The following is a 13,664-nucleotide window of genomic DNA, read 5'->3' as shown; positions in this document are numbered from 1 at the left end:
TGAACAAGAATGACTTCATGAATTGACCAACTTATTGTCCTTGAAGATGATAACTTTTGTTTCTCTCTTCTTCATGGCATTTGACTTTATCAAAGAGCATTTGTTGCAACATTTGGGGGCATGCTTAGTGGTGAGCCACCAAAGACAGTCATGATGTGGATCTGTGACTGGCGTCTGTTTGTGACACTTGTGGCAGTTTACACATTGTGGTTAGAGTTCAAATCCCTGCATACAGTCAAACGTTTGGCGAAACATTGTTTTCTGCAAAAACTGAAAAAATGAAGGATTGGGTCTCCGAATCTGTGTACCAGTGTTTGGGGAAAAAGAGCAACTGATGCAAGTGTGCATGGGCGGCCTCTGTATGCAGCTCCATGTCATCATGTCTGGAGGCTTCAAAGAGGCAGATGGTGCTACCTGGTGGCACAAAAGAGCTATTGCCAGAGTTTCCAGATTATGTGTGGCACCTGGAGAGATTCACAAGGTGAGGAATCTTCGGTTAGAAGTATCCTTCATGAAAAATTTCTGTCTTTCAACATATATATATATCTTTAGTTCTTTGTATGTCTGACAGGATGTGAAGATGTTTCATTAACCATAAAAGATGAGGATGACGCCTACTGCATGGAGAATTGGGACAGAAAGAGAAGAGAATGTGTTAGCAGTGACACAAGTGAGTAAATATATATTTATTTATTTATTGCTACCTGGAATATGACGTTTTGAAAATTGGGTGAAATGTTATAGGCTTCATTATAGAATAGCGTAGCAAAAACTAACCTATAAGAACATGTGCAAAAAAACGCACATGCTCTTGTCATTTGCTTTATATGTTGAAGCTCCCCTGATCGGCTGGTTGAAAGACACCAGCAGTTCATCACAAACCACCCCTGTGCACTTTCAAAATATGCCCTGCCCCTAACCTTAAACAGTGAATGGCGTTATGGTTATTTATTGATGATGTTCTTTTTGCCTTCTAATCTTATGTTTGGAAGGTTTATGTATGCAGTCCTCCTCGAATTTGTTAAGATATGAAGTGTGGTTCAGATTGAACGTCACCAATTTAAGACTGTATAAAATAAAGCAGATTGTTTTCACAGATTGATCAAAAAATAATAAGCTGTGAACTGCATATCTGTGAACAAGGACGTAACACCTATTTTCAGATCCCATGTCAATTAGACATTGTACAAGTTCTTGTAAATGCAGCTTCAAGGGTGGTGATGGGGACCAAGATTTTTGACAATAGCGCACTCATTTTGTGGAGTTTTGTAGGTGGTCTGTTGACCCAGAGCAAATCGTAAGATTTTTGTTATAGATAATAATGTAGCAGCATTTATGAACCCTGCAGGTAGATGTACTCTTATACCTGAAAGATAAGTTTGGTGGTTTTGTTCTTCTAGTCGCATATTAATACTGATAATAGGGAGAGAATGAAAGGGAATCGCTAGAGAGTTCGATGTATTTTTCTTTGAAGTACTTAAAAAAGTTCCCATGTATGCTCACACCATAATTCGCGTGTACTTCATAGGCTGTCGTGCAAACTCTGTGTGCTTGCTGCTTTCATGGTACCTAAAAAAGATAATTGACTTGAAACTGACCTTGGGATAGTGTTTTAAAATATATCTTTTGGTAATCCACTTTATATAAAATCGTTGTCTACACTGTTGTTATTTCCATAGATTTTATATTGTCTTTAGTATGAATAACGATCTGATTATTTGTTTTAAAGTATGTGTTGTTAACAATGTTGACACCACAAGAAAATCGATTTGAAAAGGTCTTAACGAAGCTGGGTTAGATTGGGACCGAAAGCATCTCCTCGAAGAAAGTGGCCCACAGTGTGCAATTTTGTGTGACTTGGCTAAGGGTTTTTAGAACATGTCTGAAGGTGCGCATGGTATGAATGATTTAAAACAAATAGTAATTTTGGTCAGAGTTCGGATTACTTAATCAGCCCATATTTGGTTGAGTGTAATGTGTCTTTGTTTGATACATTTCTAATTAAATGTAACCTTCTGAGGCAGCGGGTCAGCAATTATAGAGAGGGTCCCAACCCATCTTTTAAATTGTGAGAGAGAGGGAAAAGGTGTCTATGTTTAGGGTCTTTGAACTCCTTTCTGTAAAGAAAACGATTCTCCAGCCCGGTTAAAGTTCTTGTTTAAAGTCACTGTAAGGTGGGTCGCATTTGAAGGGTGAAGGAGCTGGGCAGGAACATGTATATCAGACCTACACTGGGCAGCTCATTTTTATTAAGAATTTGCAAGTCACTGAACCACCTCATTGTGAGCATATGGCCTCGAGGGCTGTTTTAGCTGTGTGCATAGTGTTGGAAGGTTAGGCCTGTGAGCCACCAATGGTAAATCTATCAAAATATACAAGGGTTTTAAATTATAAATACTGGTTGGGTTGAAAACTCCTTACTGACCTGTCAGTGGTTGTGATCCTTGAGACATTGGCCAAGTCCGTAGTGAGTAGAGGTATAGATATAGTGAATACAGCAATACATAGACAAGCAAAGAAGTATCACCTGTGATAGCCACACTGTACATTCTTTAAAAAAAAAAAAGGTATTTTTAGTGATGTTCATGTAAACGAGTGTGCAGCAGTCATTGTTAGACATTTAAAAAATAAACATCATTGTTGGTACAATAAGAAGAGCAGAACAATATGAAATAATCAAGTCCTCTAAGAGAATGCTCATAAAACACCCCAACACCTGGATCCCCTCTACAGATAAGTGAATTGTCCCAATCCGTCTCCTACTCACGCTGTCCTTCGTCCACATTGTATTTGAACAATCTGTCTTTTTCAGTTCACCTATTTGTTAATTGTATTTTGGAAGCTTTAATTGCATACTTTTGGCTAGACAATCAGCGTAACTACTGCTCACACTTTGTGCTTCTTATGCTCAATTTGATGAAGTGCTTTCTCTGCATGAAAGGGGCCAGAAGTGAAATCATTGTGACAAAGGAACGTGAACTCATCCCACTATAATTTTAACTGGTCGCATGAATTCAGCATCCCCCTTAAACCTCACAAAAGGCTAGGACCCTGTGAATATTTTTGGTTTGACTTTTTTTCATCCCCCTCAAGTCAATTCAGTGGTCACATGTATCCACATCCAGATATCCGCACTGTGCACAATCTTCCCACATCTACAAACCACCCATTGTGCTGAGATGCCCAATATTCTTCTCATAGCGTGCCTGGACTATTGTAAAATGATCCCCAGCAACCGAAATGCCATTTTGCAAAGCCTACGAAGCTAGTCTGCCAGATTGTGCCTACATCTCTGCAATTTCGTAAAAAGTGACCACATCAAGCCCATCCTGAATTCTCTAGCTGTCTTCTAGTAGAAACAGGGTTACTTTCAAGATGCCTTTACTGCGCAGAAAGCTTACTGAGGCAAAAACCCAGATATCAGAAGAAACTAGGGGCCAGATGTAGGAAGCAGTTTCCACGTCGCAAACAGCAAATTTTGCTGTTTGCGACGTGCAAAATGCACAAAACCCGTTTTGCGATTCGGTAACCTGGTTACTGAATCCCAAAATGGGTTTACGAGTCGCAATTAGGAAGGGGTGTCCCCTTCCTAATTGCGAGTCGCAGTGCAATGCAGGATTGCTTTGTGACCGCGAACGCAGTCGTAAACCAATCGCAGTTTGCACCCTTTTGAAATGGGTGGTAACCGATTCGCAAAAGGGAAGGGGTCCCCATGGGACCCCCTTCCCCGTTGTGAATGACACTGCAAACATTTTTTCAGAGCAGGCAGTGGTCCTATGGACCACTGCCTGCTCTGACAAAATGAAACAAAAACGTTTCATTTTTCGTTTTTGGAATGCATCTCGTTTTCCTTTAAGGAAAACGGGCAGCATTACAAAAAAAAAAAAAAACTACTTTATTGAAAAGTAGTCACAGACATGGTGGTCTGCTGTCCGCTGCTGTCCGCAGCAGGCCACCATCCCTTTTAGGGCCGCCATTCGCAAGGGGGTCGCAAATTGCGACCCACTTCATAAATATTCATGAGGTGGGCCTTTGCGACCCCCTGGCAAATCACAGTTGGTGTCAGGGACACCATCCGACATTCTGAATTGCGACTCGCAAATTGCGAGTCTCTCTGACTCGCAATTTGCATGTCGCAATTCACAATGTTACTACATCTGGCCCTAGGTCTTCACTGTGCTGCCAGGCACCTCTGATTATCTGTTGCACACCTTATCGACCTACAGCCATTCAAGAGGATGAATCAAGAAATCAGTAACTCCTCCTTCAGATACGAATTATCCATTTGTGATTCACAAAATGCCTAGAGATTTTCTTTCTAACTGTATTTTCCTCAGACTGGGGGTTGCTAGTAAAGAATGTAGTCTAGGGTCTCCATTCTTTGAAATTGATTCTAAAAAATATTTTCACTCAAAACTGTATGATGTTAATTCCTTTAGTAAGTGCTTCGAAAATAATGGAATGGTAACAAGCAACCAGTCATATTCAAACAGCTATTTCACATATATACTAATCCCAGACTGTGCTTTGGCATTAAATTTGTTCACTAGCAAACTTTAGACTCTTTAATACCACATATTAGCGGACGTGCGCACAGACTGCAAGTCCCCAGGCTGCCCTTGGCCCCTGGAGGCGGCCATTACCTGCCACAGTTGACTCCACTCCAGCAGTGCTATAAAGCACAGGGACCGATACCGCAGCGCGGGATGCGCGCACAGAGGGGGACTGCAAGTCCCAGCCTGCCCTTGGCCCCAGGGGGCGGCCATTACGTGCCACAGCTGACTCTACTACAGTGGCGCTATAAAGTGCAGGGACCGACACCGCAGCGCGGGACGCACGCACAATGGGGGACTGCAAGTCCCAGCCTGCCCTTGGCCTCAGGAGACGGCCATTACCTGCCACAGCTGAATCTACTCCAGCAGCGCTATAAAGCGCAGGGTCAGACACCGCAGCGCGGGACACGCCTGGGCGGGCCTGTCTTAACTCATCATCGGCTGGAAGAGGCTGGGCTGGTCCCACCCCCCTATGCCCTCTGGTCGGAAGGAGATCCAGGCTCAAAAAGCTGTATTTGGCCAGAAATTAGGGGAACTGGGAGAGTCCCAGATATAACCAATAATGGGTAAGCGCAAGGCAAGGGCTACTGAGTCTCTGTCCAGCAGTGCAAAAAAACTTAAAAAGCAAACGCAACTGACCAAGTGAGGACTATTGGCGAATGATGATCCAGGTACTCTCTTAGAAATTGGCAACCTTATTGGGGAGGTGCAACTATTGCTAAAAAATAAATCGCCCAAGAGGGCAAGGGAGGAATGTTTACTAAATCAAAAGATATAGTTAGACACTCCCCAACTGGCGATAAGGCTACACCAATGCCCAGCTATAGAAACCTGCTTAGTCAGAGTGTCACAGCTGGAGTTTTAGTAGCTTCTCTATCCCCGGCAAACATTCCGCTTTCACCCACTGTAATAGTGAATAGGACTATACCCTGCACAAACAGGTTTGCCTCCTTGGCAGAAACCGAGTGCACCACCCTGCCTACTAGCATTACAGGTAAACCGCAGGAAGAAATAGCTGAGCTTACCAACAACCGTGGTCCACTTTGGCACGAAATAAACATACTCAGAACAATGGTGGCTGAACTAGCTAGCAAGATGAATAACTTGACAGCAAAATTGGAAGAGCGCTGCTGCTCTTGTCAGGGTAGCTGTAAAGACCCCCCAAGTAGGGTATAAGATCCTAGGAGAAAACAGGAAGTTGCCTACCCATGCAATTGTAAAAATCTGGGGATGGTCCCCGGACAGGGAAGCAATTCTCTTGGCCTGAAGCCAAGTACTCTACCAGAGGGGAGGATTAAATGGGGTACTAAACCCCGTAGCCCTAGGAGCATTTGTGATATTTTGGTGAAAACAACTCCTCCAGCTTGTTCTAGCTTAAAACGTCATCCTGTTCTAGACGATCCTCATAGTAGGGAATTTCATACTTCAGCTGGAGGATATCACCATACTCAAGGCAGGAATTTTGTGGGGATCAGATCTGCATAACGCAGGTGCCTAAATTAAGCAAGGATTCCTATGAGGATATTGAATTCTTGATTAAGAAAGTCACTTTTTGGCTTAGATACCAACGCAATTGCCTATCTATAGTAAGATCAGACATTATCCATGTGAAGAGATATTCACTCAAGCAGGCTCCAGACAGCTATATCATAGTTCAATTAATCTCTAACACCCTGGGTAATAACCTTATTGGCTTTGAGCAACGCATTGGCCGTTTAAGGGAATGCAAATCATTAACAATCAATATGAAACTGGGCCCTCCAAAAGACGGATATTGGGAGGATTCTGGAAGGGGTGCCTTGTTACAAATACAACAAGAATTGCCCCCCCCGAGCTCAGCTCCCTTGACAAAGTGGACTGACTGTATGTGGGGGAAGAGGCAGGGATGAATTCCCGCTTGCTCATTTCTGAGAAGGCATGCTTACATAAGAAGGGAGTGGCTGAGGTGAGGTTGGCCCCTGACGAATCTCCTATCGCTAGTCTTACGATAATGAGACAGCACATAAGAAAGATTTAGGAGATGCAGAGGATCGCCTCGGAGGAGGGACCATCAGGATCCACCTGCAACATCCAGCAATACAACAGACCCCCCCCTGAGGGGGAGTGGGCAAAGTCTCAGAGCAGCTTGGTAGAGGGAAAAACACTACCCCTAGTAATCAGCTTTCACTGGTATTGTGGAACCTAGCAGGGATCAGGCACAAATAAGAAGATAATGAGTGGGTTTCACATATAGAGAAATGTGATATCCTTATGTTCCAGAAGACCTGTGCTACAGATAAAACATTTATCAACGGCTATACCTCCTATAGCAAAGAGGGAAAGCCACCCAGGAATTCTGGAAGAGCTAGTGGGGGGGGGGTGCTGACTTTAGTAAAGAACGACTTATCTAGCTGCCGCAAACTTATGAAAATAGACTCAGCAGATATTCTGGGCATTATTATAACCTTCCCCTCCGGACTACATGTTGCTTTCATTAACATCTACGTTAGGCATGGACAAGGCAATGAGGAGGCCCCTACCTTCTTGTTGCTAGAGGAGACACTAAAACACTTGGATAGTGGGACTAAGATTATAGTAGCAGGTGACTTCAACATAACATTTGAGCCGTCCACCCTTCTGAAAGAGCTTACCACCCCAGAAGATCAATTTTGGAATATTCCACCTATGGGAGGGAACCCCTGTAAGAATCACACAGCCTCTGCCATTAAGATAGTTTCAATGATGGCCAACTCGGGCCTTAGAACCTGGATTGGCCGCACAACATTCAAGAGGGGTAAACAATCCAGTGTCATTGATTATATCCTCTTAGACATGAGACTGTGGGGCCTCTTGGGAGACATGATAGTCAAACATCGTCTGGATAGTGACCACAACTCTCTTCGTCCAGTAAGGAAAGCAAACATTACTTACGAGATAACGACCTTTGAGCCTGAGGTGGCCAGTAATGGTCGCTATCTGTCCTGGCCCGCCATGGTGGCCAATAGGAACTCGCACTCGGAGATAGATGACCTGTTTGTATTCTATCTGAAGAACTGTTCTTTAGGTACAACCTTGGGAAGGCGACAAGGGAAAGAATGATTACTTGGTTGAATGATGACTGCAAAACTGCTAAATCACACTTAAAAATGGCATTATGGGAGGGTGATAGAGACGACATCATGGAGGCCAGATGGAAATATGATAGAACACTTCATTTAGCAAAAAAAGAGAGAGGTGATTCAATGTGGTGGGAAATGTTAAAAGCAGTGGAAATTAGAGATTCATGGGTTTTTTGGAAGCTGGTATCAAAAGCAGGATCGAATGATACAAATCCCCTCCATCATCATATAGATCCTGACAGTTGGGTCTCTCATTTCTCTACCCTAAACGAGCGAGCGCACATACTGGAACAGGAGTATAATGAGGCTGAAGTACACAAAGAGGGAATTACCTGTGGGCAGGGTGGGATGGAAGAGATGGACCCACTAGAGTTCAGTATAGCTGATACTTTCAGAGCGATAAATGCCCTAAAATGTGCCAAAGAACCTGACCCGGATAAAATCCCAGGAGACTTATATAAATCAGAGTCATTAATTTGGAGCTCCTACACAAAATCTGCTGACTAACGCAATCTCAAGGGGAGGGAATATGCCGGAGTCGTGGAAGGGGGTGGCGATTATACTGATATACAAAAAAAAGGGGATGCCAGCTTACCTTCCAATTACAGACCAATAAGCCTTTTTGACAATCTTCAGAAAAGTTTCGCAAGACAGATCCTCGAGAAGTTGCTCACGTGGGTAGAAGATGAGAAAATGTTGACCCCATTACAGGCTGGATTTCGCCCCAAAACTAACACCACAGATCAAGTCTTTAGGCTTGCCTGCTTATAATGGAAACATGTGACACTAGCTGGACAGAAGCTCTGCGTATCTTTGTTGAACTCAAGGCTGCTTTTGACTCTGTTCCACGCAACAGGCTATGTAGTCAAATATGGGGATTCCACCAAACATGCTCACGCTGATTATAAGGCTGCACTCTATGAATTATGCTCAAGTGCGATGTTGCAAAAGGGGTGAACTAACAAACAAGATTGCCATCAGACGTGGTGTGCGCGAGGGTTGCGTACTGGCCCCCCACTCTATCCCCCTATATGGATGAAGTGGCGAAGGAACTTTATAGCTGTAAGAACGATGCCCCCTCATTGAACAACTTAAAAGTTCCCATATTACTCTTCGCTAACGATTCGCTACTGATTTCCAGATCACCAGTGGAGCTCCAAGTTTTAATTGACAGATTCACAAACTTGTGTAATTCAAGAGGATTGGAATTGAACGCGGAGAAGACAAAATATATGGTCTTTGGACAGAGAGGAACTAAGTCGAGACCAATTAGAGCAGGTGGGAAAGTACTGGAGAGGATTGAATCATTTGAATACTTGTAGGTTAAATTAACTAGCAATTTAAAATGGCTTCCCCAACTATCCAAGTCCTCTCTAGTGCTTCAGCATAACTCTAACGCTATCATCAGGGTCTATAATGTAACCAGCTCATGATCTGTCTCTCCAGTGTTAGCAGTCTATCGAGCAAAGGCGCATGGAGCTGCCTTATTTGGTGGAGAACTGTGGGGGCATAATAACCTGGATTGCCTGACTATTGCAGAAAATAAATTCATAAGGAAACTTTTAAAAATTACCGATGGGGAGCCCATTAACCCCGCTCTACATGGATTTAAAGTTAAGTAGAATGGCAAATTTAGCATGTTTAAGTCCTCTTGCTTATTGGGTCCATTTGAGGTCTACTAATGAACTGAGTCATTATAGGGACTCAGTAAGGGATTTGATTACTCCAGCCAATGTGAGCTGCATTTCCTGGATGAAGTCAGTGCAAGACTGGTTCAGTAAACTGAACCTGAACAGATTCTGGGATGAGCCCGATTGCTTAAGCAAAGCTGACACCCAAATACTAAAAAAACAATATTGGGAGTTTACATACCAACAGACAGCTTTGTCAGGCACTCACAGTGCATTGACAAGAAGCTTTTTGGAAATAAAACTCTTCTCTTCATTTGAACCATATCTTGACAGGATCACTTCGGCCCTGGCTAAAAGTCTTTTTTATAAGATTCAGGACAGTCTCCCACCCTCTAAGCTCGTTCACCAGTAGGTGGAACAGGGGCTTTGCGTCAAGTTCATGTCCTGTCTGCGGCCTGGCGAACGAGACTGAAGCCCACGTTTTATTTGCATGCTCAGAGTACAGTGATCAAAGAATATGGATTCGCCCAATCTGTTAGGAGCTCGGGATAATGGATAATTGTAAGGCCTTAAGAATTTTAAAACGTGGCGCAACGGAGGAAATCGTATTCTCAGTAAGCAGATTTCTACTGTCATTCTGGTGCAGGTGCCAAAAGATTTTAGCCTAGGTCGATAATTATTGAACTAGGAAATGTCATTCTAAGTTACTTGGCTGGCCTGAATTAGTTTCCGAAATTATTAACGGTGGGACTTTTGGCAATTTGGGAAACTAACATTCTGCCCAGGGCGTGGAGTTCATGATTTTTATTTTTAGGATTGAGTTATTTAATAAGCCTCAACAGTAGGATTTTTTTATTTTTTTTATAAACAGCTTTATTGGTTTTATTGAAGAACAAAAAAAAAACACAACCGGTCACAATTGCGTTCCACGAATTGAGCATTGCACAGGTATAACACGGTCAAAGAACCTATAACCACCACAAAGTTCTAAGTGTGCGCCTCCATTCTCACGCCGAGGGCTCATGCCTGGCACCGTCCTCCCAGGACCCCGTCCATCTCCCCCACACTCTTTCATACTTGCCGGGGGAGCCCCTTGCTTCATATACAAGTTTTTCCTGGGAGGCGCACCAGTCATCCCCTCGGCGCCACTTCACCAGTGCTGGAGCCCCCTCCGCTCTCCAGCTCGATGCAATATCCATTTTGGCCACCAAACAAGCCATCACCAACAGTAGGATTTTTTGTAATATTTTATCTTCTCTACTCATGTGCCTTTGTACATATTTTAGTAATGTTTTCAATGTAATTCATATTTATGTGCACTTTGATGGTCATGTATGACCGAATAAAGTATTTTCTCCTACTATTACCAGATTTTATAAGAGATTTGTGAATACTGCCCTGTTTGATCTTAAGTATGGTATTTATGATTATGTATGTATTTCCATACTTTGAAAACATCTTAAGTGTAATTGTTGCCTAAAGGTTTCTTGAACACAGCAAGATGGATAGGAAAGTGTTGAGAAAGTAAGAAACATCTTCTGCAAATCAGCTTGTTACTTTACTTATTCTGAACTATGGGAATGTATTCCTGGAACCTACTGAGGGATGAACAGACGTCCGTGACACAGGAGCCACGCTTAAAAAGTCCTGCCTCCTATTCACATTTTCAGGGCCTAGGTGCCTGTAAGATGTGATGATGAGCTACCCTGGGAGCATAGGAAGAATGCTAAAGAACCAGTGTGTCTAATTTGAAAGTCAAAACCTAGACTCCTAAACCGAATTATGCTCAGGACAGGAAGCTTCTTCCAAATGCATAAATCTCTAGAAATATTACCCATGTACTGATGAATAACGCAAAAGTGATAACGTATCAGAATGGGTATTATCTGCTATGGGGTAGTTCATTTGACATTAATTAGAGAAATGCTTTATGCACTTCCATTTACTAGTCTTCCTCATGCATATCAACAAGATACACAACTTTATCACATGCAGGGACATTAGTTAGGGATAGCCAGAACTAACTGTTGTTAGCACTGACCTACCATTTGGTGTCTATGGCACTGCCTTTTCTTCTCTTAGTGTCGTAGAAACATAAGAAAGCATATTTATAAGAATACTGTTTACTTTAAAATTCCTCTGAAAAACATTAATGCTATTCATGGCTATTAGTCTATGGGCTTGATGTACAAACGGCTTTATATTTGAAAGAGCAGTGAAAACAACCTTGCAAATGCAATCACATTTCCCAATGCACAAAGGAGTGCAATCTAGGAAAATAAGAAACTGTAACGTTAGTGAATGTTTGAACTACAGTTCCTTAGTAATGACTGTAAAACGATTACTTAGTCGCAGCAACCACAGAACCCCTTTGCCATTCCCTATTTACATCTACAGAGAAGGCTTACTGAGTTAAAATTGCCTACAAAAAGGTGCAGACTTTGCACCAGGACAACCCAAGTTAAAAGAAAGTGAAAACACTAAAGGGGTGCCCTTTTATAGTTCGCACATGAGCAAAGTTGGTGCTCGCAGTACAATTTTTGCATTGTGCTGCAACCACCCTCCTCTCTTCCAGAGGATCCTCATCAATAGTTAGAAGCACTGAATTGTTCAGCCCATGTGCAGGACCTTGAAGTGCTTTGCAAAATATATCTCTATATGTGTGCCAGCTCTTTTAGGAGACAAAAAGTGCATATAGATTGAAAACAATAGACTTTGCAGCTTAAAAATGGATAGAAATAGCCAAACCGCATTTATGTTTGATTTTGTATGATATCCTAAATTGTAGCAACATTGGCCCTCATTACGACTCTGGTGGTGGGTGATAAAGTGGCAGTAATACCACCAACAGGCTGGTGGTAAGTACCGCCAAATTATGACCATGGCGGTGATAACTCCTATTGACAGCCCATGTACCGCACCAACCGCCATGCGGAAACAACAGCCACCACAGCGGTAGCCGCCAACAGCCAGGTGGGAGACAAAGTGCCACCCACCATATTTTGACCCTGCAATCTGCCACTTTTTCCGCAGCGGTGCCAACGCCAACAAAAGCCTGGCGGAAACAGAGCTCAGAAGTGAAAGGACTCACCATTGGAGACACAGAGAAGAACCACGCCGCCATGGAACCCGAACTGCAAGTTTTCCCAATGATCTTCTACGTCATGCTCCACCTGGAACACCAACGCCAACGAAGATGATGACGGTGAGTACAGCCGCCTAGCACACAAGGGAGGGTGGGAGGAAAACAACAGTGACACACACATGCAGTGTACACACACACACACACACCATACACACAACCAGCTGCATCCGAAAAACAATTTGTCCCCGAAAAACTGCAGAATAATGCAAGGACAACAGGGCATTGATTGACCTAAGTGATTGTAATTAGATCAAATTCAAAATGAATAATACGATTTGTCATCGAACAGATATATACACATGTACACAAAGGGACACTGCCCAGTCCAATGTTCAAAGGGCCCACATGGCCACAGGGCACAGACTCTAAGGCCAACTTGAATCCTGACCACATCCAGATACTACATTGCAGGGGCATCAATTTGCAAATAGGCAGGCCCCTCGGGGGGAGGGCACCTCAGCCAGATGCGGGAACAAGCCCACTGGTTCTGGATGGGGCTCCATGCCCATTGCTCTGTCCTGGGGAGTGCAATGCCACAGTCTCTCAGGTGGGTGACTTCCCACTGGTTCTGGATGGGGCTCCATGCCCATTGCTTTGTCCCGGGGAGTGCAAGGCCACAGTCTCTCAAGTGGGTGACTTGCCCACTGGTTCTGGAGAGGGCAACACACCCATTGCTTGGTCCTGGGGAGTGCAAGGCCACAGTCACTCAGGTGGGTGACTTGCCCGCTGGTTCTGGAGGGCGGCAGGCCGCACAGTAGCCCCTGGAGGGTGGACTACATGGCATCCGCCAGCGGTGATGGCTGCACTGTGGTGGTGGTTGGAGGAGGCTCGTGGGAAGCCCCTACACTCACTAATGGCTGCATGGTGGTGGTTGTTGGAGGAGGCTCCTGGGCAGCCCCTGCACTCACTGATGGTTGCATGGTGGTTGTTGTTGGAGAAGGCTCCTGGGCAGCCCCTGCACTCACTGATGGCTGCACATCCACAGCTGGTGGTGGGTGCCCTGTGACAGCTGGTGGCGGTGTTAGCCTGGCAGCTTCTGCTGACGTAGAGTGCCTCGTCTCCTCCTGTTCATGGGTCAGGGATCCCTTACCCTTCCTGGCAGGGGTGGATGGGTTCTTCCCCTCTCTGCCTGGTGGTGCAGGCTCCTTCCCCTTCCTCACAGCTGGTGCAGGCTCCTTCCCCTTCCTCACAGCTGGTGCAGGCTCCTTCCCCTTCTTCACAGCTGGTGCAGGCTCCT

The 13,664-nt window shown here is 44.2% G+C and overlaps 1 protein-coding gene across 5 annotated transcripts in view; it reads left to right on the top strand.

Annotated features, from left to right (window-relative positions):
* LOC138285067 (zinc finger protein 418-like) overlaps positions 1 to 13,664 on the top strand; it is a 389,919-nt gene that overhangs the window by 324,583 nt on the left and 51,672 nt on the right. For 3 of the 5 annotated variants that reach the window (XR_011201512.1, XM_069224555.1, XM_069224554.1), the window contains exons 6-7: positions 572 to 670; positions 12,316 to 12,487. Coding sequence is in view for 4 of the 5 variants with exons in the window: in XM_069224555.1 (XP_069080656.1) it covers positions 572 to 670; positions 12,316 to 12,482 (266 nt within the window). In the remaining variant the exon portion in view is untranslated. The remainder of the gene's footprint in view (positions 1 to 571; positions 671 to 12,315; positions 12,488 to 13,664) is intronic. The other 2 variants (XM_069224552.1, XM_069224553.1) reach the window with 1 other exon arrangement.

The sequence above is a fragment of the Pleurodeles waltl genome, chromosome 3_1 (assembly GCF_031143425.1).
Source record: "Pleurodeles waltl isolate 20211129_DDA chromosome 3_1, aPleWal1.hap1.20221129, whole genome shotgun sequence".
Lineage (NCBI taxonomy): Eukaryota > Metazoa > Chordata > Amphibia > Caudata > Salamandridae > Pleurodeles > Pleurodeles waltl.
This window is presented reverse-complemented; position numbering and strand designations above follow the sequence as displayed.